This window comes from Heterodontus francisci, chromosome 14, assembly GCF_036365525.1.
Source record: "Heterodontus francisci isolate sHetFra1 chromosome 14, sHetFra1.hap1, whole genome shotgun sequence".
In the NCBI taxonomy this organism is placed as follows: Eukaryota; Metazoa; Chordata; class Chondrichthyes; order Heterodontiformes; family Heterodontidae; genus Heterodontus; species Heterodontus francisci.
Window position 1 is genome coordinate 53,219,267 of NC_090384.1, and position 25,130 is coordinate 53,244,396.

General features: G+C 42.0%; 1 protein-coding gene across 4 annotated transcripts in view; it reads right to left on the minus strand.

Annotated features, from left to right (window-relative positions):
• Window positions 1-25,130, minus strand: part of syt8 (synaptotagmin VIII) — a 99,396-nt gene that overhangs the window by 33,449 nt on the left and 40,817 nt on the right. For 3 of the 4 annotated variants that reach the window (XM_068046225.1, XM_068046223.1, XM_068046224.1), the window contains 2 exons: window positions 20,263-20,423; window positions 1,174-1,337 (listed from right to left, as the gene is read on the minus strand). In XM_068046225.1, the coding sequence (XP_067902326.1) occupies window positions 1,174-1,337; window positions 20,263-20,386 (288 nt within the window). In that variant the 5' untranslated portion in view covers window positions 20,387-20,423. Of the gene's footprint in view, window positions 1-1,173; window positions 1,338-20,262; window positions 20,424-24,348; window positions 24,452-25,130 lie in introns of those variants that run through there. The other variant, XM_068046226.1, reaches the window with a different exon arrangement.

Below are 25,130 nucleotides of genomic sequence, written 5' to 3' on the forward strand. Positions count from 1 at the left end.
AGCAGTATTTTAGGATAAACTGGTGCTTCTGTAATCTTGTATGTATTGTACATCTTGTGTTTTGCATTAAAATGAAACCTACCTCTCTCCTTTTAAAGACATTGATCTGCTAAGAGATGGCACAAAATAGGTTTTTTCATCTTTGGGGACAGTTCAAATATTAAAATCTGCACTTGTACATTGTTTTTGATTTGAATTTTTCAGGTGCAAAATGATGTAGGGCAGTTTAGTGTTAAATGCTGATTAGCCTATTCTCTAAAGTCAAATGCTGAGACAGATGGGTATTATAGCCTCTGCATATGCTAACAAGAAAGCTGCAAAGGAGGTGGGTGAGGAATGGTAAGCCTTAATTCCCTGCTACAACTCAATTTTAGAAATCACCATGATGTTCTAATAAGTCATGGTGTTTTCAACAGATGGGTGTATGGAAAGTGTGTTTTCAGTTAGAGAGTATTGTGTTGCCCCTGCATATCTCTTTTACAACCTCTGGGTCAATTAATGGTACAATGGAATTCAAGAGAGGTAGAGATTACATTTAGCCAAGTTCCTGTTCTGTTGTTCTATAGAGTGGATGAGGAAAGCTATTTAAGGTGCACTTTATTCCAAACTTCCTCTGCTTCTATCCTAAAGGCACTGACGTACACTGCTGTATGTTTTCAAGAACACCAACATACTCCCAGGACTTTATCCAAGTAGTCTCCTGGCCAGCCTACCACCTTCCCCATGCTCTGTCAACATCAGCACCTCCAAAATTCCGCTGTCCATATCCTATTCTGCACCAAATCCTATTCAACCATGACTCCTGTCCTCGCTAACTGATATTGAGTCCTGGTCCCCCAATACCTCAAATTTAAAATTCTCATTATCATTCTTAAATCCCTTCCTGGCCTTGCCCTTCCATTTTTGTCTGATTACACCTCTGTGAAGCATTTTTCATTTTTTTTTATGTTAAAGGCACTATATAAATTCAAGTTAATGCTATTGACATGATTGCAGAGGGTCATTGTGCAGACAAGAAGATAACTTGTTTCTATACAAATTAAAAATCACTCAGTGTTTGTTTCAAGAAAATAACTTTTTATAAATTGCTACGGTAGAATAGTTCCATTGATGGTGGAACTGCTGACTGTACAGTTCTGGCAATGGAATGTGCAATTGTCATGGAACACTCACCAGACTTGCAGTGGTGGCGCCATTTAGGCTTTTCAGATTAACCTGCTCCTTCTTTTTCTTCTTCTTCTTCTTCTTGCAGCAGCATTTCACACAGATACAGATGACACAGATGAGGACAAAAAGCCCCACCCCTGCAGCAATGGCAATCAAGGCCCATTTTGGTACTAGGTAATAAATGAGAGAAGAAGAAGGTGAATGAATCATGGGATAACAAAAAAAAAGGATGAACATCAGTTAGAAGCAGATGCACAGAGACCCCATTTACAATCGTATCAAATCTTTGAAATTCTAATCCTAATTCCAATTCCAGAATCAGTCCCAAACTGACCAAATTCCAAATCTATTAACAATCTTAATGCCCACCATAATCCTAAATCTAATCCCAAAACTCAAATCTGTCCTTATTTCCAGTCATAGCTCTAATCTTGACTCCCACTTCATTTACTTAAAGATTGCAAGTTTCCACCAGTTGCTTCCATAGGAATAAGAAGAGGCCGTTTAACCCCGTGAGCCTGTTCTGCCATTCAGTGAGATTTATTTTATTTATTTATTTATTTAGAGATACAGCACTGAAACAGGCCCTTTGGCCCACCGAGTCTGTGCCAACCATCAACCACCCATTTATACTAATCCTACATTAATCCCATATTCCTACCACATCCCCTCAATTCCCCTACCTACACTAGGGGCAATTTACAATGGCCAATTTACCTATCACCCTGCAGTCTTTGGCTGTGGGAGGAAACCGGAGCACCCGGCGGAAACCCACGTGGTCACAGGGAGAACTTGCAAACTCCGCACAGGCACTACCCAGAATCAAACCCGGGTCGCTGGAGCTGTGAGGCTGCAGTGCTAACCACTGCGCCACTGTGCTGCCCTAAGGGCTTATCAGGGCTTATCTGGAACCAAACTCCATATACCCACCATTGCCCCATATCTCTTAATTATTTTGATGAACAAAAATCTCTCAATCTCAGATTTAAAATTAACAATTGACTCGTATCAACTGCCACTTGCCGAAGAGAGTTCCAAACTTTCACCACCCTTTGTATGTAGAAGTGTTTCCTAACTTCACTTCTGAAAGATCAGGCTCTAATTTTTGGGTTATGTCCTCGAGTCTTAGACTCTCCAACCAGCGGAAATAGTTTATTCCTATTTACCCTATCTTTTCCTCTTAATATTTTGAAAACATAGATCAAATCACCCCTTAACCTTCTAAATTACAAGGAATACAACCCTAGTTTGTATAATCTCTCTTTGTAATTTAACCCTTGGTAAATCTATGCTCCCTCCAAGGCCTTCCTAAAGTGTGTGGTACCCAGAACTGAACACAGTATTCCAGATATGGTCTAACCAGGGCTTTGTGTAGCTGTAGCATAATTTCTACCCCTTTATGTTTCAGTCCTCTCAGAATAAAGCCCAACCTTCCATTAGCCCATATTAGATTATATTCTGGTCCTGTCCATGACATTTTAATGACCTTTGCACATGGACCACTAAGTCTCTTGACCTCTAAGTCTCTTTGGATGTCCACTTTTTCTAACTTTTCACCATTTAGGAAGTACTCTGTTCTATCCCTTTTAGGTCCAAAGTGGAGGCCCACACATCTGCCTACATTGAAATCCATTTGCCATAGCTTTGTCCATTCACTTTATTAACATTTCTTTGTAATTTTATGCTTGCATCTGTGCTTCTCACAATGCCTCCCAGTTTTGTGTCATTGGCAAACTTGGAAATGTGGCTTCTATCCCATCATCTAGGTCATTAATAGATATGCTTTTAGTTTTATATTTTCCCTTATCTCTTTTGTCATCCATGGCTGCTTTTTTAGCAAGTAGAACTCTGGCCCTTTATAGATATAAACTGGTTCTGTATCACATTAATTCCCACTGACGTTCAGTCATTTTACCCATTAGCAGATTTTCCTAGTTTACTGTGGGCAATCTCTGTCCCATCGCATCGAAGTCAGCCTTACCTCAATCTAGAATCTTAGCAGCTGTTTTGCATTTCTCCCTTTCAAACACTGCATTAAGTTCAATCACATTACAACTGTTGTTAGATAAATGTTCATGCACCATTAGGCTATTAACTAAACCGAGCTCATTACTCATTACTAAATCTAATATGGCCTGCCCCCTTGTTGGTTCTAAAACATATTGTTGCAGAAAACTATCCTGAACACACTCAAAATATTTGCTACCTTTCTGACATGAGCTAGTCTAATGATCCAAATCAAGATTAACGTTAAAACCCCATTAAAACCACTCTACCTTGACAGCATGCTTGTCTAATCACTCATTTATACATTCTTCCACTTCACAACTGCTACCAGGAAGCCTATACATAGCTCAAACTAGTCTTATGTTGGAACATAAGGGGCTAAATTTTTGTTCTGGGTCAGGACCCTGTCATAAGGTGAATGCCTGGGTCCCGACCCACATCGCATCAGCACCTGACACCTGTCCTGATTTCTGAAGAGCCAATCAGTGGCTAGGTTGTGCACTAATTAAGGACTGTGGATGGGCTTCCGAGGCTGGAGGGTCTCGAGGAGGCTCTCGAACAATAACACATTGGTAGCTCCGCCATCAGAGTGGGAAATTCTGATGTAGGTAGAAGAGTGAGAGGACACCTCAAGATGGAGGCACCCTCAGAAAACTTTTTAAAAACTTAAAAATAAACCAAGGCTTCAACTGCCAGACCATTATTTTGGAGAGGGAACTGCTCCACAGTATTACCTGTGGCTGCAGCTATAGCCAACTTGCAATCGCAGACATGGGAGGGGGTGTTAAAAATGGTAGATGGAGTGCTAGCCCACCAGACTGCTGCCAGGCGGCCACCTCCATTCATCGGCCAGGATTAGGCCTCAATGAGGGGGGGTGTAACTGCCAACTAGAAAATTCCAGTCAGCGTCTACACAGTGGCCTTAATAGGTTAATGAAGGGGCTTAATTGGCTACTTGCTGCTTGCGGACTGATAGCCACCAACCCCCGAACCAGTATGTTTTAAAATGGGCCAGAGGACGGAACATGCCGGCAAACCAGCACGCCAGCTGGTGGTGGGAAATTGCGAGCCTGTCTGCTCCGGTTCCTCCTCCATGGTCATTTAAAATTTCAGCCAAGATGTCAGAAATGACTTAGTTTATCCCCTTGTTTAGGTTAAATACTTAAATACATAATTGCAGAGAGGAGGCACACTGGAATTCTGTTTCTCTGGTGTTCAAGGGAAAGGATACGGTTCACAAGCACACATATCCCTGGCCCCTGCAGTGGGAAAAGGGAGATGGATCCTAGTTGCACAACATGAGAGTATTAAGGAGAGTATTACAGCAGCAGAAAGGACGTTTGAGGACTCATCCACTGAGGTAGTATGGGCCGAGGTTAGAAACAGGAGAGGAGAGGTCACCCTGTTGGGAGTTTTCTATAGACCTCCGAATAGTTCCAGAGATGTCGAGGAAAGGATAGCGAAGATGATTCTCGACAGGAGCGAGAGTAACAGGGTAGTTGTTATGGGGGACTTTAACTTTCCAAATATTGACTGGAAATATTATAGTTCGAGTACTTTAGATGGGTCAGTTTTTGTCCAGTGTGTGCAGGCGGGTTTTCTGACACAGTATGTAGACAGGCCAACCAGGGGCGATGCCACATTGGATTTGGTACTGGGTAATGAACCCGGCCAGGTGTTAGATTTAGATGTAGGTGAGCACTTTGGTGATAGTGATCACAATTCGGTTAGGTTTACCTTAGCGATGGGCAGGGACAGGTATATACCGCAGGGCAAGAATTATAGCTGGGGGAAAGGAAATTATGATGCGATTAGGCAAGATTTAGGATGTGTAGGATGGGGAAGGAAACTGCAGGGGTGGGCACAATGGAAATATGGAGCTTATTCAAGGAGCATCTACTGCGTGTCCTTGATAAGTATGTATCTGTCAGGCAGGGAGGAAGTTGTCGAGCGAGGGAGCCGTGGTTTACTAAAGAAGTTGAAGCGCTTGTCAAGAGGAAGAAGAAGGCTTATGTTAGGATGAGACGTGAAGGCTCAGTTAGGGCGCTTGAGAGTTACAAGCTAGCCAGGAAGGATCTAAAGGGAGAGCTAAGAAGAGCGAGGAGAGGACACGAGAAGTCATTGGCGGATAGGATCAAGGAAAACCCTAAGGCTTTCTATAGGTATATCAGGAATAAAAGAATGACTAGAGTTAGATTAGGGCCAATCAAGGATAGTAGTGGGAAGTTGTGTGTGGAATCAGGGGAGATAGGGGAAACGTTAAATGAATATTTTTCGTCAGTATTTACAGTAGAGAAAGAAAATGTTGTCGAGGAGAATACTGAGATTCAGACTACTAGGCTACATGGGATTGAGGTTCACAAGGAGGAGGTGTTAGCAAATTTGGAAAGTGTGAAAATAGATAAGTCCCCTGGGCCAGATGGGATTTATCCTAGGATTCTCTGGGAAGCCAGGGAGGAGATTGCAGAGCCTTTGTCCTTGATCTTTATGTCATCATTGTCGACAGGAATAGTGCCGGAAGACTGGAGGATAGCAAATGTTGTCCCCTTGTTCAAGAAGGGGAATAGAGACAGCCCTGGTAATTATAGACCTGTGAGCCTTACTTCGGTTGTGGGTTAAATGTTGGAAAAGGTTATAAGAGATAGGATTTATAATCATCTTGAAAAGAATAAGTTCATTAGCGATAGTCAGCACGGTTTTGTGAAGGGTAGGTCGTGCCTTACAAACCTTATTGAGTTTTTCGAGAAGGTGACCAAACATGTGGATGAGGGTAAAGCAGTGGATGTGGTGTATATGGATTTCAGTAAGGCGTTTGATAAGGTTCCCCACGGTAGGCTATTGCAGAAAATACGGAAGTATGGGGTTGAAGGTGATTTAGAGCTTTGGATCAGAAATTGGCTAGCTGAAAGAAGACAGAGGGTGGTGTTTGATGGCAAATGTTCATCCTGGATTTTAGTTACTAGTGGTGTACCGCAAGGATCTGTTTTGAGCCACTGCTGTTTGTCATTTTTATAAATGACCTGGATGAGGGTGTAGAAGGGTGGGTTAGTAAATTTGCGGATGACACGAAGGTCGGTGGAGTTGTGGATAGTGCCGAAGGATGTTGTAGGGTTCAGAGGGACATAGATAGGCTGCAGAGCTGGGCTGAGAGATGGCAAATGGAGTTTAATGCGGAAAAGTGTGAGGTGATTCACCTTGGAAGGAGTAACAGGAATGCAGAGTACTGGGCTAATGGGAAGATTCTTGGTAGTGTAGATGAGCAGAGAGATCTTGGTGTCCAGGTACATAAATCCCTGAAAGTTGCTACCCAGGTTATTAGGGCTGTTAAGAAGGCATATGGTGTGTTAGCTTTTATTAGTAGGGGGATCGAGTTTCGGAGCCACGAGGTCAGCTGTACAAAACTCTGGTGAGGCCGGACCTGGAGTATTGCGTGCAGTTCTGGTCACCGCATTATAGGAAGGATGTGGAAGCTTTGGAAAGGGTGCAGAGGAGATTTACTAGGATGTTGCCTGGTATGGAGGGAAGGTCTTACGAGGAAAGGCTGAGGGACTTGAGGTTGTTTTCGTTGGAGAGAAGGAGGAGGAGAGGTGACTTAATAGAGACATATAAGATAATCAGAGGGTTAGATAGGGTGGATAGTGAGAGTCTTTTTCCTCGGATGGTGATGGCAAACACGAGGGGACATAGCTTTAAGTTGAGGGGTGATAGATATAGGACAGATGTTAGAGATAGTTTCTTTACTCAGAGAGTAGTAGGGGCGTGGAACGCCCTGCCTGCAACAGTAGTAGACTCGCCAACTTTAAGGGCATTTAAGTGGTCATTGGATAGACATATGGATGAAAATGGAATAGTGTAGGTCAGATGGTTTCACAGGTCGGCGCAACATCGAGGGCCGAAGGGCCTGTACTGCGCTGTAATGTTCTAATTCTAATTCTAATTCTAATTCTATGAGTCCTCTTCTTTGAATCTCAGGGGGATGCTTCCATGGCAGGCACGTCTCTTATGTTTCAGGAAATGCATACTAGTGCTGAACCTCTAAATACACAGTATTGTGGTTTTGGACACCATGAAATGAAGTTCACAACCAAAATTTAATAATATTATTGAATAGCACTGTGAAATAGAGTGAATAGTCACTCAGTTTCCAGAACAAGATGTACAGCAGTTTTTCTACACTATTTTCTCAAGTCTGTTACTTTCTAATCTGTTTCTATTTTGTTCTGTTCTATTCTATAGTTAGCAAATCTGTGCTGTTCTAACAGTCAATAATTACTCTACCCACATTTATACTGAACTAGCTTTGCTCTTACCAAAACCACAATGCTATCTTGTTATCACAGAGGGGTATGTTCACCTGTGTCACTCTACATACAAAGATTATTTGGTCATCTATCCCCCTTTCCGCACCACTTGAGTCAGGATACTGTTACGAGCAGGTGAGAAAGGGGTCTAGGGGTTCCCTCTCAGTCTTTTCTTGGTTTGACTGTAACAGGGTTTAATTTTTAAAACACTGTTTTTAGCTTCCCCTCAGTGAATCCTTGTTCACTGCTCTCCAATTGTAATGGCAAAGAAATAAACCAGACAGAGTTTCTTAGATTTAAACAAGAAAGGTGTAAGTTTATTAACCTTAAAACTCTAATTCAGTTAAAACTACTAAAAATATGCGACACGACCTTGCATATGAGATAAACACACACGCAAATAGAGAGAGAAAAGTAGAAAGAATCAAGGGGAAAGGTTTGAAGCAATAGCTGGATTTCATTTCCTGTCTTTTGAGTTTGATGTAAAGTCTTTAATTGCAGTTCGATCTTGCCATCTCGTTGGGGCCCAGTACACTCTTTCAAACTTGTTTCGAGGGTTTTCTGTCTTCTTGAAATCCAGTTGCAGTTTCTTCTTTTCGTGAGAGAGGGAGAGCCAAGGAGAGACCTTCCTTCTCTTTTGTCTTCAAATTGCAGTCTTTGCTTATCGTGAGAGAGAGAGCGAGCAAGACAGGGAGATGTTGTCTTCCTTCAAGTTCAGTTGCATCTGACCCAAACTGTTCTGTGAACACAATTCAAACCAAACCTGGGACAGAAGGCCTGTCATGTGACTAACTCCCCACCTGGATTGTTTGTGGATTCTTTCAATCTCAGTAGACATCCTCAGTAGGAGGTCTGGAATGCTAGCTTTCACATATTCAATGTCTTTTGATCAAAATCCATTTGGTTAATTGAATCAGGGAGCAGTTCCATTGTCTTCTCCAGGCAACTGTCTCTATGAATGCAAATGTTGCCAGCTACTGCCCTTTTAAAATGCAGGTGCCACCATGTTTTCAAATTAATGTTCCATATGATGAAATTAATATGCCTCATTCTTGACAGGTGGGGTTTCCATCACAATATTCAGTTACTAACAAATACATAGACATTGCAGCTTGATCAAAGCTACCACTGTTATTGTATTTTACTGATAAAACTTAGTCACTATTCTAGAAAAGAACCAAGAGCACTGCAACACATTGGCTAGCTTAACATAATCTCACTGACCTACAATGATTTTCCAGTATAGCAAAATGATACCATGGGAAGACTAAAAGAATCTGTAATATTGCATAGCAGTTCAAGCTTTATGATATATACATTTTTTATTCATTCATAAGATGTGGGCATCACTGGTAAGGCCAGCATTTATTGCCTTTCCCTGATTTCCCTTGAGAAGGTGGTGATAAACCGCCTTCTTAAACCACTGCAGTCCATGAGGTGTAGGGACTCTTACAGTGCTGTTAGGTAGGTAGTTCCAGGATTTTGACCCAGTGACAATGAAGGAACAGCAACATATTTACAAGTCAGGATGGTGTGTGACTTGGAGGGGATCTTGCAGGTGGTAGTGTCCCCATGCCCTTGTTCTTCTAAGCAGTAGCAGTTTGGAAAGTGATGCCAAAGAAACCTTCTAGGAGATGGTCATTACATGGCACTTATGTGGAGCGAATGTTTCTTGCTACTTATCAGCCTAAGCCTGAATGTTGTCCAGGTCTTGCTGCATGCTGGCATGGGCTGCTTCATTATCTGAGGAGTTATGATTGGAGTTGAACATTGTGCAATCATCAGCGAACATTCCAACTTCCAAAGTTATGATGGAGGAAATGACATTGATGAAACAGCTGAAGATGGCTGGGCCTATGACACTACCCTGAGGAACTCCTGCAGCAATGTCTTGGGGCTAAGATGATTGGCCTCCAACAAGCACAGACATCTTCTTTTGTGCTATGTATGACTCCATCTAGTTCAACTTGAACAACTACTTCCCCAATGAAAACCAGAAGAATAGCTAACTGCTTTAGGTATCTGTTTCTGCGACAAATGTGGGAGACTGTCCTTTTACTACATTCATTCCCAAGTATTTCAGTGTCTTTCTCTCTCACTCTTAGTTTCCAATTCTAACAGGGCTGTATTGAATGTGTAAATTATAGTTTCTAACTGTTTATTCTGAGAATAGTTTAGAACACCAGAAGCTATTAGCACTCTCCATTCTGAAGATCTCTGTTTTGCTCATGAATTTATTTATCCGTGCAACAGGCTCACTCTGATTACATTCGGGTTTTGCTGAGATTTCATCCAGTTTGCTCTTGCATCATTGATAGATCTAATATGGGGCATTTTGGGGCAAGTTTTGAGTAATAATCAAATTCAACTTAATTTACTTTTAATCTGTATAAAATATTAAAAGTCTTGCATATAGCACACATTTCTGCAAGTGTCACTTTCTTCCTGCAATACCTTTCCTGTCAAACTTTCTCATATTTCCCAGTCACACTTGGTGGCTGGCTTTGGAGTAAACTGGTAGTATAATCTGAACTGAAGAGGTAGAAAAATATGAATCAAAAATTTAAAAAGCCCCTAGAAAACTGCCAATAAAATCTACTAAGGACTTATAAAAACAACCAATTCGGAGTTAACAGTCAGGGGAACCTACCAACAAAAATTCAAACAAATAAAAACCAACTAAATCATTCAAAATACTTTAAGAATAAAGCAATCTGTCGCCTAAAAGGGAAGCTGAGCTGAATAATATTGTTGCAATTTAAAACATGGAAAATAGAACTCTTGGGCAGAAATGGAGCTCCAGGGTGACAGATGCGTTGTTGGAGGCATTAGTGGTGGAGGTGGGCAGGAGGAGAGACACCATTGTTCCTTGGGAAGTCAGGAATCCCTCAAGGACCACCCACAGAAGGGAGTGGAAACAGGTGGACAGAGAGGTCAGTTCCCAGCGCCTGTCCCTGAGGTCCTGGCAGTAATACCACAAGAGGTCTAATGACCTCATGACGGTGGACAAGATGAGTGAAATGCATCTTCGCATGACATCTCCTACCTATCACACCACGAGGGATAAAGGATGGTTCATTGCCAGTTCACCAGAGGGTGAGGTCACCGACGTGTTCTGCTGCAGAGGACTCAGATGAGGACCTTGATGGGTCAGCAGACAGGACAGCACTGATGGGCATGGATACCCGAGATGTTGGGTGCACTGACTGACCTGTCAGACAGCCTCCTGTCACTTCAAGGAGCATGGAGCAGTCTACCTCCAACTTGGCAGAGGGTATTGTACACAGACTACCCTCTCTGCAGCCCCTGCTCCACCTGCCTGCTGTGCTGCAGATCCAGAAGCACTGGAATTACCTGTTGCAGCCTTTGTGTAGACAGGTCACCTACTCATCTGCCATCCCTGTGAGGACGCATAATGCTCCCTGTCAATTCAGGAACTCATCACAACAGTTCTAGGAGCACTCCATAGCACTTCTCAACATTTTGCAATAGCAGAGGTTCTTCAAAATTGCTTTACCTGCAGGTTGGGTGCCTGGTCCTTTTAAGTAACACTGGTGCAAGGTCCACCTGGCAGCTCTGTGCTTATTCATTGCAGAGTGATGTGTTAATTCATCCAATGGACCTGCGTGGCTCAAATTAGGCGGCCTGATGTCATCCAATAGGGCTGTGTGACGTTAGGATAGTGCCATTTCACACGCTTCTGAAGCATGTAGGGAACGTCCATGCCGGTGCCCTTTTGAAGAGGGCACACCATGCAGACCACACTGGAAGCAGCTGGCAGCGCGAAGTGTACTTCCAGGAGGGCACAAGGCTTGTGTAATGCCACCTCCAGTGCAGTATATGTTTCACAACAGTAAGAATAACTTGACAATGAATTTATATTTTGTGTCTCTGAGAACCTACATTAATCTTTTTGCATGAAAATATTGGGCTTTCTGAAAAGTCAGGATTTGTATTTGATATTTTTGCCCAGTGTGCAATTGTATTGGTTCAAGACAGATCCTCAGCATTTATCCTGAGATTTTGGCGATCCTGAGGGGACACAATTCTAGATTTAGTCTTCAGTAGTGAAGCTGGGCAAGTGGAGCAAGTAACTGTGGGTGACAATTTTGGAGACAGTGACCATAATACAGTAGGTTTTAGCATAGTCATAGAAAAGGACAAAGATAAACAGGAGTAAACGTTTTAAATTGGAGGGAGGCAAATTTTAAGAAGCTGAGAGGTGACCTGGCAAAAGTGGACTGGATACAGCTACTTGAAGGAAAATCAGGGTCAAACCAGTAGGAGGCATTCAAAAGCAAGATACTACAGGCATAGTGTAAGCATGTTCCCACAAAGATAATGGGTGGTACTGACAAATCTAGAGCCCTCTGGTCATCTAGAAGCTTACAGGGTAAGTTAAAGAAGAAAAAGAAAGATTATGACGATCACAAAAATCTTAATACTTTAGAAAGCCTAGAGAAGTGTAGAAAGTGCAGGGGTGAAGTAAAAAAGGAAATTAGAAAAGCCAAGAGAGGACATGAAAAATTATTGGCAGGTAAAGTCAAGGAAAACCCGAAGATGTTTTATCGGTACATTAAGAGCAAGAGGATAACTAAGGAAAGGGTAGGGCCTATCAGAGATGTACAAGGGAACTAATGCGTGGATGCAGAAGATGTGGGCAGGGTTATTAATGAGTTTTTTGTCTCTGTCTTCACAAAGTAGAGGGTTGATGGAGACATTGTGGTTAAAGAGGAAGAGCGTGAAATATTAAATACGATAAGCATAATGAGAGAGGAAGTACTAGAGGGTCTGACATCCTTGAAAGTGGATAATTCGCCAGGGCTAGATGTATTGCATCCCAGGTTGTTCAAGGAAGCTAGGGAGGAAATAACGGATGCGCTGAGGATCATCCTCAAATCCTCACTAGATACAGGAGAGGTACCAAACGATTGGAGGCCTGCGAATGTTGTACTTGTACCATTGTTTAAAAAGGGTGTGAGGGATAGGCCAAATAATTATAGGCTGGTCAGTCTGACCTCAGTGGTGGGTAAGTTGTTAGAATCTATTCTGAGGGACAGGATAAACTGCCACTTAGAAAAGCATGGATTAATCAGGGATAGTCAGCATGGGTTTGTTAAGGGAAGGTCATGTCTTACTAACTTAATTGAGTTTTTTGAGGAAATAACAAGAAGGATTGATGAGGGAAGTGCAGTGGATGTGGTCTACATGGATTTTAGTAAGATTTTGACAAGATCCCACATGGCAGACTGGTCAGTAAAATGAAAGCCCATGGGATACAGGGGAATGTGGCAAATTGATCCAGAATTGGCTCAGGGCTAGGGAACAAAGGGTAGTAGTCAACAGATCTTTTTGTAAATGGAAAGCCATTTCCAGTGGTGTTCCACAGGGCTCTGTGTTGGGTCCCTTGCTGTTTGTGGTATATATTAATGATTTGGACTTAAATGTTGGAGGCAAGATTGGGAAATTTGCTGATGACACAAAAATTGGCCATGTAGTTGGTAGTGAAAAGGATAGCCGTAGACTCCAGAAAGATAGCAATGGTTTGGTTGAGTGGGCTGGAACTGTTTAAAACGCTGGTTAAGCCACAGTTGGAGTATTGCGTACAGTTCTGGACACCACATTACATTAAGGACATGATTGCTCTGGAGAGAATACAGCGGAGATTTACAAGAATGTTGCCAGAGCTCGAAAGTTGCAGCTATGAGGAAAGATTGGATAGGCTTGGGTTGTTTTCCCTAGAATAGAGGAGGCTGAGGGCTGACTTAATAGAGGTGTACAAACTTATGAGGGGCCGAGATAGAGTAGACAGGAAGGACCTGTTTCCCCTAGCAGAGAGGTCAATTACCAGGGGCACAGATTTAAGGTGATTGTTAGAAGGATTAGAGGGAACATGAGGAGAAACTTCTTAACCCAGAGGGTGGTGGGTGTCTGGAATTCACTGCCAGGAATGGTGGTGGAGGCTGAAACCCTCAATTCTTTTTAAAGGTACCTGGACCTGCACCTGAAGTGCTGTAGCTGGCAAGGCTATGGACCAGGTTCTGGAAAGTGGGATTAGATTGGACGGCTAGTTTTTCAGCTGGCATGGACATGACGAGCTGAATGGCCTCCTTCTGTGCTGTAATTTTTCTATGGTTCTATGATACCTTAGCCCATCTCCTGCTGAAATCCTCACATATACCTTTATCAGCTCCATACTTTGTAATTCCAATGTTTTCCTTGCCCACTCCACAACATCCCTCTCCATAAACTCCAGCTCATACAGAACTCTGCTGCTTATAATATATTCTGTAACGAGTCCCACTCACCCATTACTCTCATCCTTGTCGATCTGTGTAATTTCCTGCTCCCCCAATGCCTCAACTTTAACATTTGTATCCTCAAGTTTAAATCATTTTAGGGTCTTTCTCCTCCCTTTCTGTGTAACCGTCTCCAGCTCTAATCCACTGCCCCCCACAAACCAGTTCAAACTCTCCATTTCTCTTACTCCAGCCTCATCTACATCCCCACTTTTCTTTAACCCACAACTGGAACCTTGCCTTTAGTTGATTCAGTCCCACTCTTTAGAAATCCCTCCCTAAACCTCTTTGCATTTCCATGTTCAATCCCTTCCTTACAACTTAATTTTAAATTTGTTACGATAACAAGATGTGTATATGTAATTTAATACAGCAGATTTGATTTTCATAGCGAGATTGAAATTTTATGCATAGGTCTTGGGCTGGATTTTAAGGAGCCCTCTACGTTGGGATTCATAGTGTGGGGGGCCAGAAGAAGGCCCTGGATGAGGTCCGCTATGGACCTCGATGCCGGCAGGGCACGGCCCGATCCTCCCGGCGGCGGCGAGGCACTGTGGTGGCCTCCCCACCACTGGGCGACAAGACCATAATTTGAATATTTAAATCAATTAAAATAATTAATTTAAATAAACTTACTTCACCTCCCGATGTCCCGCTGCGATCTTCGGCCTGGCAGCTGCCAGTCCCATGCCTTTGGATCCCTGTCAGTGGAGACGAGGCACAACACTGGTGGAGAGTGGGGAGGAGGTAAGTTTCTCAGTGCGGTGGTGAGGGGGTGGGCGTTGGGGGAGCAGGGTCAAATTAATGTCGTAGGTGTAGGGGATGGTGGGAAGGGTTATAGTTTAAAGTTTGTGCAGTTTTGGGGGGGGATGGTCAGATGGTAAAGGTAAGTGTTTTGGGGGGGGGAAGGGCAAATAATTAATTTAATTGCTATTGGGGGGTGGGAGAGGGGCAAAGGAGATGTATTTATTTAATTTCATTAAATGTTTCTTTAAATATTTAAATATGCCGGCAGGGCTAACAGCCCTTTAAAAATGGCGTCAGCGCCTGCGCACAGGCAGCTGATGCCATTGCAGGGGATGGACATCGCCTCCCTCCACGTGATATGGGGGCCCACTCCTGCTATTGAAATGAGCCACTGCGCTGGGATATGCTGCGATTCTTTGGTGTGCGTGGGCTGCCATTTTTTTCACCAGCCGCAACTTATACAATTCAGCCCCTTGTTTGAAGCCAGGATGTGATCACAATGTGTTAAGCAGCTTGCAGCAGGAAACAACAGATATTTCAAATCACAGCATCTATTAACCCCCTGTGTACAGCACCCTGGAGATCAATTAGCAATTAACAATAATGTTGGCATATAAACTCTCTGAAGTCTTAGTTGGTTAATGCTTAAGAACCCCAAGGAGATTGTGAATCAGTGCTGGGGGAGTCGAAAGTTGTTGTGCTAATCATTTTGTGAAAATTGAATTAATTGCAAACTGAAGCCTGAATGAGCAAGTGTTGGGTTTATTTTTCACAATGATTGTCCTTTGAGTTTAATTTAATATCGCTTATTAGGTGCAATAATTCCAGTCTACACTAAGCACTACAGCTTCCTGACTAACACAGCTACATCTGGCTCGTTAGCTGTAATCACTGTTTTGCACAATGATAGCCTTATGACTCAGTTATATCCAACTTGTTTGCTAAAACTCTTGTGGGACCCACTGATGATTAGAAACTTAATATAGCTTGTTAGTTCAGATCAATACTATGCCCAATGATGGAATATAATGGAGCAGCTTTGTAACTAACATAACCACAGGACTGTGTTAGAGCATGCCCCAAAACTCATCTCTTTGACCAAGCTTTTGATCATCCTTCCCAAAAACTTGGGACAGGATTTCGAAGGCCAATGAAGGCAGGACCGGAGGCAGGTCGGCCTGACCTTTGTGTTGCTGGCCAGCATGCCAGTTTGCCAGCACGCCAGTTTGCCAGCACCATCCCGTCCCCAAGCTATTTTCGAGACTACTAGCTTGGGGGCAGAATTTTCCAGTCAGCAGGCGGGCCACACATTACGGCCGAAATACAGCCAGTGAGAGGAGACAACCTCCAGGCAGGAGATGGAGGTGGGAGTGGGGGGGGGCACTTCATCCCACTAGGGACACACTCCTGCACCCACCATGGCCATTAGACCACAACTGCTTATGCTGCCCATCCATAACCACATCCAGCTTCTGAGTTGTAATCATTACTTCATGTAGTGATCAACAACTGTAGGATTGAATCTTAGCCAACAGATATGCACACCTTGGCACCCATAACTCTTCCTTTACATAGAATGCACTGTTGGTCAGGTTTATAAATATAGTCAACTTGTTAGCTATAACGACAGATATTCTGACATACAGCTATGGGGTAGGCCTATGGCTAATCAAAGCTATAATGCATCAGAATCAGACAATTCAAACTTTTTAGTTGGCAGAAAAATCAAAGTCAGGAAGAAGGAAAAAAGCTGACGTGAGATAAAAGAATCCATGGTCCTGAAATTCTGGGAACCTAAGGAGGAGGAGTAGGGGGAGGCACACAATTTAGGCTAGAACCTGGAAGAACTGTGTTTCTCACCCATTTAAAGTACATCTCATATTTCTTTGGAGAAATGGGATAGTCTTCCATTTGCCCCCTCCTCATGTCTTGGCGTCATCTGTGGGACCCCAGCCGACTACCAGGAATTGCATCAGTTACGCTTGTTAAGCCCAGTAGAACTCTCACTGGTTGATAGGCAGAGTGAGTGAGTTCTGTTGATTGTATTATTAAGACCACAAGATTGCCTTGGACAAAGGTAATTGAGCATGCACTCAGTCGATTACCTTCAAAACAGACTTGTTTGCTGCCTTAGCAGCTGAAGAAAGTTGAAGTCATCGTTCTCTTTAGCTCATTAAAGGGTCTCTAAGTTCCTCCATTAGAACAGAACTCCAATTTCCTTGGCATTGTCAAGTGGATGATTCTATTGTGCCTTTGAAAGCTCATGCCACCTAAAGTATATAAATTATCCCACCCTCAGGAAAGTGTTTTTGTCCACATGCATGAACAGCAAGGTTTCTGCTCTGCCACTTCCACTGGTAGAGAAAGATTCAGAGAGTTTTGGAGCTCACATGTTTGTGTAGATCAAAAGCTATATTTTACAATTAAGTGACACCATCAATAAAGCATAGAATCCACAACACTGATACTGAAAGGTATGGGTCAAGGTATGCATAACCGGTCCCTGGTTTTTCTCTCATTCGTTTTAACTGTCGGGGAAATTTGGATTTCAGAAAACACAGCATAATATTCACTTAAGTAAAACATGAGACAACCGACACAAAGACTTTTAGTTGACAGCCCATCTTTAATGGCAATCACCTGTGATACTTGTTAAATGATTCACCTTATCAAGGGTGACTCATCCCCTGTTGAAGGGGCTCTACTACTTTTCTGTGTGCATCATTTTTATGCAGACATTAACCAGTTAAATGAATTACCCTATAATATCTTTTGTCATGTGGAACAAGACTGATCTCGAATCTGTCTCATCCTGATTATAATAATAGTGTTTTCTCTTTTAAAGCTAAACATATTGTTACGGCCAGGTGAGGAGGGAGTGTCAGGCCCCCCTCTTGTCCTTCCTCTTATTTGACCACAACAGGGTTTATTCCTTCTTATACCATGGTTGTGCTTACAACTTCTGTGAGTGTTTTACCTTTTTCCTTTACTATAACTGTGAAAGAACCAATAGGACAAGTTTTCTTGAGTTTAAACAAGAAAGAGGTAGGTTTATTATACTTAAGAATTAGAATTAGAATATTATTAGAATATTACAGCGCAGTACAGGCCCTTCGGCCCTCGATGTTGCGCCGAGCTGTGAAACCATCTGACCTACACTATTCCATTTTCATCCATGTGTCTATCCAATGTCCACTTAAATGCCCTTAAAGTTGGCGAATCTACTACTGCTGCAGGCAGGGCATTCCACGCCCTTACTACTCTCTGAGTAAAGAAACTACCTCTCACATCTGTCCTATATCTATCACCCCTCAACTTGAAGCTATGTCCCCTCGTGTTTGCCATCACCATCCGAGGAAAAAGACGCTCACTATCCACCCTATCTAACCCTCTGATTATCTTATATGTCTCTATTAAGTCACCTCTCCTCCTCCTTCTCTCCAACGAAAACAACCTCAAGTCCCTCAGCCTTTCCTCGTAAGACCTTCCCTCCATACCAGGCAACATCCTAGTAAATCTCCTCTGCACCCTTTCCATAGCTTCCACATCCTTTCTATAATGCGGTGACCAGAACTGCACGCAATACTCCAGGTGCGGTCTCACCAGAGTCTTGTACAGCTGCAGCATGACCTCGTGGCTCCGAAACTCGACCCCCCTACTAATAAAAGCTAACACACCATATGCCTTCTTGACAGCCCTATTAACCTGGTTAGCAACCTTCAGGGATTTATGCACCTGGACACCAAGATCTCTCTGCTCATCTACACTAACAAGAATCTTCCCATTAGCCCAGTACTCTGCATTCCTGTTACTCCTTCCAAAGTGAATCACCTCACACTTTTCCGCATTAAACTCCATTTGCCATCTCTCAGCCCAGCTCTGCAGCCTATCTATGTCTCTCTGTACCCTACAACATCCTTCGGCACTATCCACAACTCCACCGACCTTAGTGTCATCTGCAAATTTACTAACCCACCCTTCTACACCCTCTTCCAGGTCATTTATAAAAATGACAAACAGCAATGGCCCCAAAACAGATCCTTGCGGTACACCACTAGTAACTAAACTCCAGGATGAACATTTGCCATCAACCACCACCCTCTGTCTTCTTTCAGCTAGCCAATTTCTGATCCAAAGCTCTAAATCACCTTCAACCCCATACTTCCGTATTTTCTGCAATAGCCTACCGTGGGGAACCTTATCAAACGCCTTACTGAAATCCATATACACCACATCCACTGCTTTACCCTCATCCACCTGTTTGGTCACCTTCTCTAACCTGATTTAAAAATACTAAAACATTTGCTACACATTCTCGTACACATTCACACAAGAATCAATCACACACACACACACACACAGATTACAGAGGGAAAAATAGATTATAGATTTGGTGGTGTATTAAAGTTCAGAATAAATGGAACTTAAATACAGTGTGCAAAGTGGATGATCTGGTAGTCCTTGGCTAAAGCTGTATTCTTGAAGTCATTGCTGGTCAGTGCACTTTGGCTGGCTTGCTTTGCTCAGGATTTTTCCTGAAGGCAGATTGTATTTGGTTCTCTTCCCCTGGTCACTGGCTGTAGCAGTCTGTAGGCTTGGAGGGTCCCCCCTTGCAGACAGATTTCAAAATTGATGTTTTCTGGGACAAGAGAAAGGGAAGCCAGTAGCTTTCTCTGCTGCTACCCACTCAGTTATTGCTTGTTTCTTTGTCTATGTAACAGCTCCCCCAAGATGGAGAGGTGGTCACATGGTTGCTTCAGGTTTTTCTGGAACCTGCTAATGAAATTCAAGGATCCACATGCCCCAGGATGTCAATTTACACTTGGAAGAGGTTAGCTCTTTCAAAGTCAGTATGTGAGGATTGCCTTGACTGTCGTGTTAATGAAGCCATTTTAGGTAATTAATCACTTGGAGAAAGCCACTGTCCTGACTGGGCTTCTTGTTAGACTTTTGTCTCCAGTTCAATCTCCTGGTATTTCAGATGTAAATTGCAGTGGCCATCTTGGCTGCTAGTTTTTTAAAAAATTACTGTAGGACTTTTTCCATTAAAAGTCTGATGTAAGCTTCCAACTGAAGGAATTAATAGTTCTCATTTGGCATATAGGGTTATCTTGACAATGTTTTCGTTATTTTTCGATTCTCTAATTCCCTTTCTTAGTTAGCTGTCATAGAATGAGGCCGCAAAGCTCCAACATCTTGAACTCAAGAGAGGTTGGTCATAGTAAGAGATTCCGCTCTCAAGCAAATAAGAGCAAAATACTGCGGATGCTGGAACTCTGAAATGAGAACAGAAAGTGCCAGAAATACTCAACAGGTCTGGCAGCATCTGTGCCAGGGTATAATAGAAGCATCTTACAAAATGCCTCTTTTTATCCTTTTATTCCTTACACTTGTTCTTCACTGCAGTGAGGGAAATTACTGTAAACTGAATAGGCCGAGCACAGACAAGATGAAACAATACATAAAGGAAGAAAGAGATTCCTTCAGATGAAAAGCCACGTTTGAATGTGTTCTATACACTTTATCTACTCATTGTCTGTCAATCATCTGGTTAGCCTCTAGGCTGAGTACAGCTGCACTGGGTTTTTATGAGGTTGGACAACAATTGGATCCTGTATTCAGAGAGGACTGATAAAATGCTTGTGTTTCTGCTCAAATTTTTGTCACTGTCTGCAATCTACACAAATTTTCTTCACAGTTATGCTTCCTGGAAGTTCACTATGTTACATTTATGTACTTACATGGAATTTTATTAATCAAAGTGGAAATCAAGTCCCCATTTTTGGTAGTGGTTATTTGGGTAGTATTGGTTGGATGGACAGTGCCATCTGGCTTTATAGTAGTGGTATCATTTGTTGTACTCATTTTTCTTTTGTTCTCAGATAAAATTTAAATCTTTGACCTACAAGAAAAAAGAAAAGGCATTCAGTGTATGCAAATAAACCAAACCCAAGTTAAGGTCACTTCATTAAAACCAATCTGGGGAAATCATTCTATTTCCGACCATAGCCACTATTCAGTGCAAGAACAAATAATCCAGAAATAAGACAGAAAGACATTCTGAAAACCAGACAACATTTTGAAAGGGTGAAATCTGTCACATCCTCCATGCAAACATGCTTGCTGTCTGAGAATGTTGAGGTTCTTGCCTCCCACTGCTATTCCAACTGCTCATGCTGATCTAATCAGGGTGCTACCTTTCCCTAATGTCTACGTGTGAAGACCAGGTCCCTTCTGTTTGCTTTCTGTTATGGATCTCTTTGGTATGGAGATAATATCAAGTCCTGTTCTCGAGGATGTTGATACAATATAATGCATAATGCTATTGGAAGAGATGTAGTTTCTCTTGGTGCCCTGGCAAACATTGTTCCCCTCAATCGATCCCACCAAAAGAATAGATTAACTGTCATTCATCTCCCTGTTGGTTGTGGGACACTGCTGGCAGAGAATGACTAAATATATATGACTACAGTTATTGCACTTCAAAGTAATTTGTGGCGTGAAGCACTTTGAAATGTTGTAACATAAGACATTATCTGGAAGCAAATATTATTTCACAATGAATTCCAAGCAGTTCTTCTATCAAATGTTGTCGGATTGCCTCTGTCCGCGAGGTTGGAACATTAAAGAAAATAGGATCTTGTGATTATAAATTTTTAAAGGAGAATGTTACAGATTTGAAGCCTCCCTTAGATATTCTTTCTGGTTATCATCACTGGTCAGCCCCACAATGAGACCTATCTCGCTCACATTCAGGAGTTTACTTTTGCTACGTCGTATCTAGACAGAAAATAGCATTGTACAGAAGTGTAAAAATAAGATCATCTTGTTATCTAAGCTGGAGATTATAATCCTCACACATGCCCTTACATTCACTTCACCAATCTTCTAAAAGGTGGATTGATTAACACCTTAGTGAGAGAAGGTAGGATGCAAATCATTACGCTCTTTTTTTTTACAGTCAGTAAGTGAATCTACAGTGTAACAATTATTAATATAATTTGCAATTCTGAAATTCCTCTCTCCACTATTTTAGCAGAACCATTGACTTACTTACCATTAACATATGTGCTTTGGCATCCTATGGTATAATGTTAGGGCCTCATGCATTCTCACAGATTTTTAAAAGTAGAGGTAGGGTAATGTATCTCATAAATAGATGAGATCGTGGACAGCCAATTTTACGTTGGCAATAAGATTGGGTGAAATTATCCTTCTGAGCCTCTTAAAATTGAATCTATTGAAAGCTAATAGAAGACGTGAATGCAATACTCGGCTTTACTTGCCAGATGTACTTCAATCTATTCTAAAAGCAGCATTCAGAGTTGCATATATGTCAGTTCTGCACTGAACTTTCCTGACTTGTTCCTACAGGCTTATTCCTACTTCCCTGTAAATACCTATAAGCCCTATATGGTGGGAATTCACAATGGACAACAATAACAATTAATAACATGGAAAATTACACCTACCCCCACACCGAGACATGACAGGTTCTTTTCAAGGGCTCAGCAACATGAAACTCCTTACCTTCCTATTCTTTCCTTCTTCATACAAGACCCTAACTATTAGTTCTTGATTTATCTCAACTTCTCTCATTTTCAATCCAATTATGGTTGTGTGTTACACTGTGCACTGTAATACCTGATTGAAAAATGCATGGACTACCTCCAATCAGACACACATGGGATCAGCTCTGAATAACAAGGCTCAAACTATTGCGTATGTTTTACTTTACTGGGCATTTCCGAATGAAACTAGCTGTTTACAAACTGCTATTTATTTCCAGCCATCAGATGGTAATCCCTCTTCAGTTTTACATTTCAAAACATTACATGGCCCATTGCCCTTCATTTTGGCTTTTCAATAATAAAGAAATTGAAGGGTGAAGGAATACAACAGATCTTGAAGGATACATTACAACATGAAAATAACATTAGAAATGATGAAGGTTTGGACATAGGGAATGAAATGGAAATGTTCCTCCAAAGCTGTTGCGTGCTTTAATTAACTATAAATTAACTCTCACTCCATTAGGTGAATAGCATTTTCTAGATCTGTACCCACAGTATTAACATATTGCTAGGTAGGCAAGACAACAGTATACTAGTTCCTAGTTCTGATGTCAACATCCTAAACAGTTTGTTCAACAGTTTTATTTTTACTTGCAAATAATAAGATGTGATGAAAGATGTGTGAGAAAAAAAACATCAAAAATGAATTGCCCATCCATCATAAGGCAGAGTTGGTTAGATAGCTATGCAGAAAATACAAGGGGCAGAAGAGGTAATTAAGAAGATTATTACTCAGTGAAATGTTAAGTATTGGAACCTTAATGTTAAGGTCTGGAAAGAACTAACAAGTTATAGAATGCAAGGCTGAAAAGGTTACTTATTAAAAAGCTACTGAGTCCACCCCATAGTGACTTTATCCTCAAAACTCCCAGAAACTTCCAGAAAATTTGCCAATTTCACTTTCCCTCCTCCTCTCCTGAAGGAATTGACTCCTTGTTTGGGTACAGCCACCCTGTAGGATCTTACCCTGATAACCATTGTTCATTTATGAGTCTTAACTGTGAATGTTAGGTTATTAGTCCGCTGGGGGGATGGGAGACAACAGGTGAGTCTGATCCTTTATCATCCAGCATCAACACGCACACATGTCCAACAGGGGTCCCTGCACAATGACCAGGTTTATCTAATTTTTCACCCAGATTTTTGGCACATTCAGCTTTTTGCTTTTTTAAAAATTCCGCTCTCAATCTCCTGCCTCCCCTGTTTGGATGGTTGGGGGTGGGAGTCCACGGGATGGCTCATAAGCAACTTGAAATTGACAAATAGGTATTTTTTTTCTCTTCTCCCTCCTATACTGTAAGTATTGACTTTTGCTGACATACAGTTGCACAACTTCTTTGGTACCTCACCCAAGTGGCCATTCTCCATGTGTGGGAAGTGAGTGTTAGCAGGCATTTCAGTCATGAAGGCATTACAGATGAGCCCGGTCCTGTCCTTACCCAGTGTCCAATCATGCATTTCCCAGCAGGATTCACTGGGTGGCAACTAAGAGCGTGAACAGCGACCATCTGTTTTCCTCTCTTTAACAATATTATGCTGAGGCCAAATCAGATCAGCTAACGTAGCAAAAAAACTGGAATCAAAACTGTCACTTTTTGGTCTGTGTTGCTCATCCATACAGTTGAAACATTCAGTAGTTAGTCCCTGTGATTCTATGTAGACAGGCTCACTAATAATGCAAAAATGGTGCAAACATTGTTCAGTTCCTTTCAGTATATGACAGTATATAGTCATCCCTGCTCATTATTTTAATTATAACTGAAAGACTGATCTGCCACATTTTTTTTTACCAATCCTGATTCGCTTGGGAAGGTACAACATAAGGCAGCCAAGATGATTCAATGAAGTAAAATTATCTGTTATGAGGATAGAGTCATAGAGTCCTTTACAGCACAGAAGGCTCCACGGAGCTATGCAATCAGTTCCACTCCCCGGCTCGATCCCTGCAGCCCTGCAAGTCTATTTCTCTCAGCCGGCCATCAAACGTCCTCTAGAAGTCATTGATCGTCTCTGCTTCTACCACTCTTGTGGGCAGTGAGTTTCAGGTTATTACCACCCACTGCATAAAAAGGTTCTTCCTCGTATTCTCCTGCATCTTTTGCCTAAAACTTTCAATGTGTCCCCTGTTATGTTTACGCTGGGTTACTCGGTTTAGTTTGTAATATCTGATTTAACGCAGAGCAATGCAGATATCACACTTGTGTTGAATAACCAACTGGTTTATTTGTAACACGTCAACTTAAAATTTCTTACAGGATTTCAGTACAATCAGAGCAGTGTGTTTTCTGTAGAAGATACAAGCTGTGTGTTCTGTAGAAGCTTCTAGCAGACTCTTAGTTTCACTTTCACTCTGCAGCTCCACCCGGAGAATTAAGCAATCAAACACAGTGAACACAGATAGTGGACAGACTGATGCAATCAAACCCTGATTGGTCAAACACTAAATCCCCTAGTCCTTGTACCATCAGCTAATGAGAACAGTTTTTCCTTGTCTAACTTATCTAAGCCTGTCATAATCTTGTACACTTCTATTAAATCTCCCCTCAAAATCCTTTGTTCTAAGGAGAACAAATCCAGCATTTCCAACCTAACCTTGTAACTAAAATCCTCCATCCCTGGAACCATTCTGGTAACTCTCCTCTGCAGCTTCTCAAAGACTCTCAAATACTTCCTAAAGTGTGGTGACCAGACTGGATGCAATACTCCAGTTGGGGCCTAACCAGAGCTTTATAAAAAGTTCAGCATAACTGCCCAGCTTTTATATTCAATGCCTCTATTTATGAAGCCCAAGATTCCATATGCTTTACTAACCACTCTCTTAATATGTCCTGCCACCTTCAAAGATCGATGCACATGCACCTCCGGGTCCCTCTGTTCCTTCACACTCTTTACAACAATGCTATTAAGTATATATTGCCTCTCCCTATTCCTTCCACCAAAATGCATCACCTCACACTTGTCAGTATTAAATACCTCTCTGTCCATTCTGCTAGCCTATGTCCTATTGATAGGTTAAGAAAGTTAGGCTTGTCTGT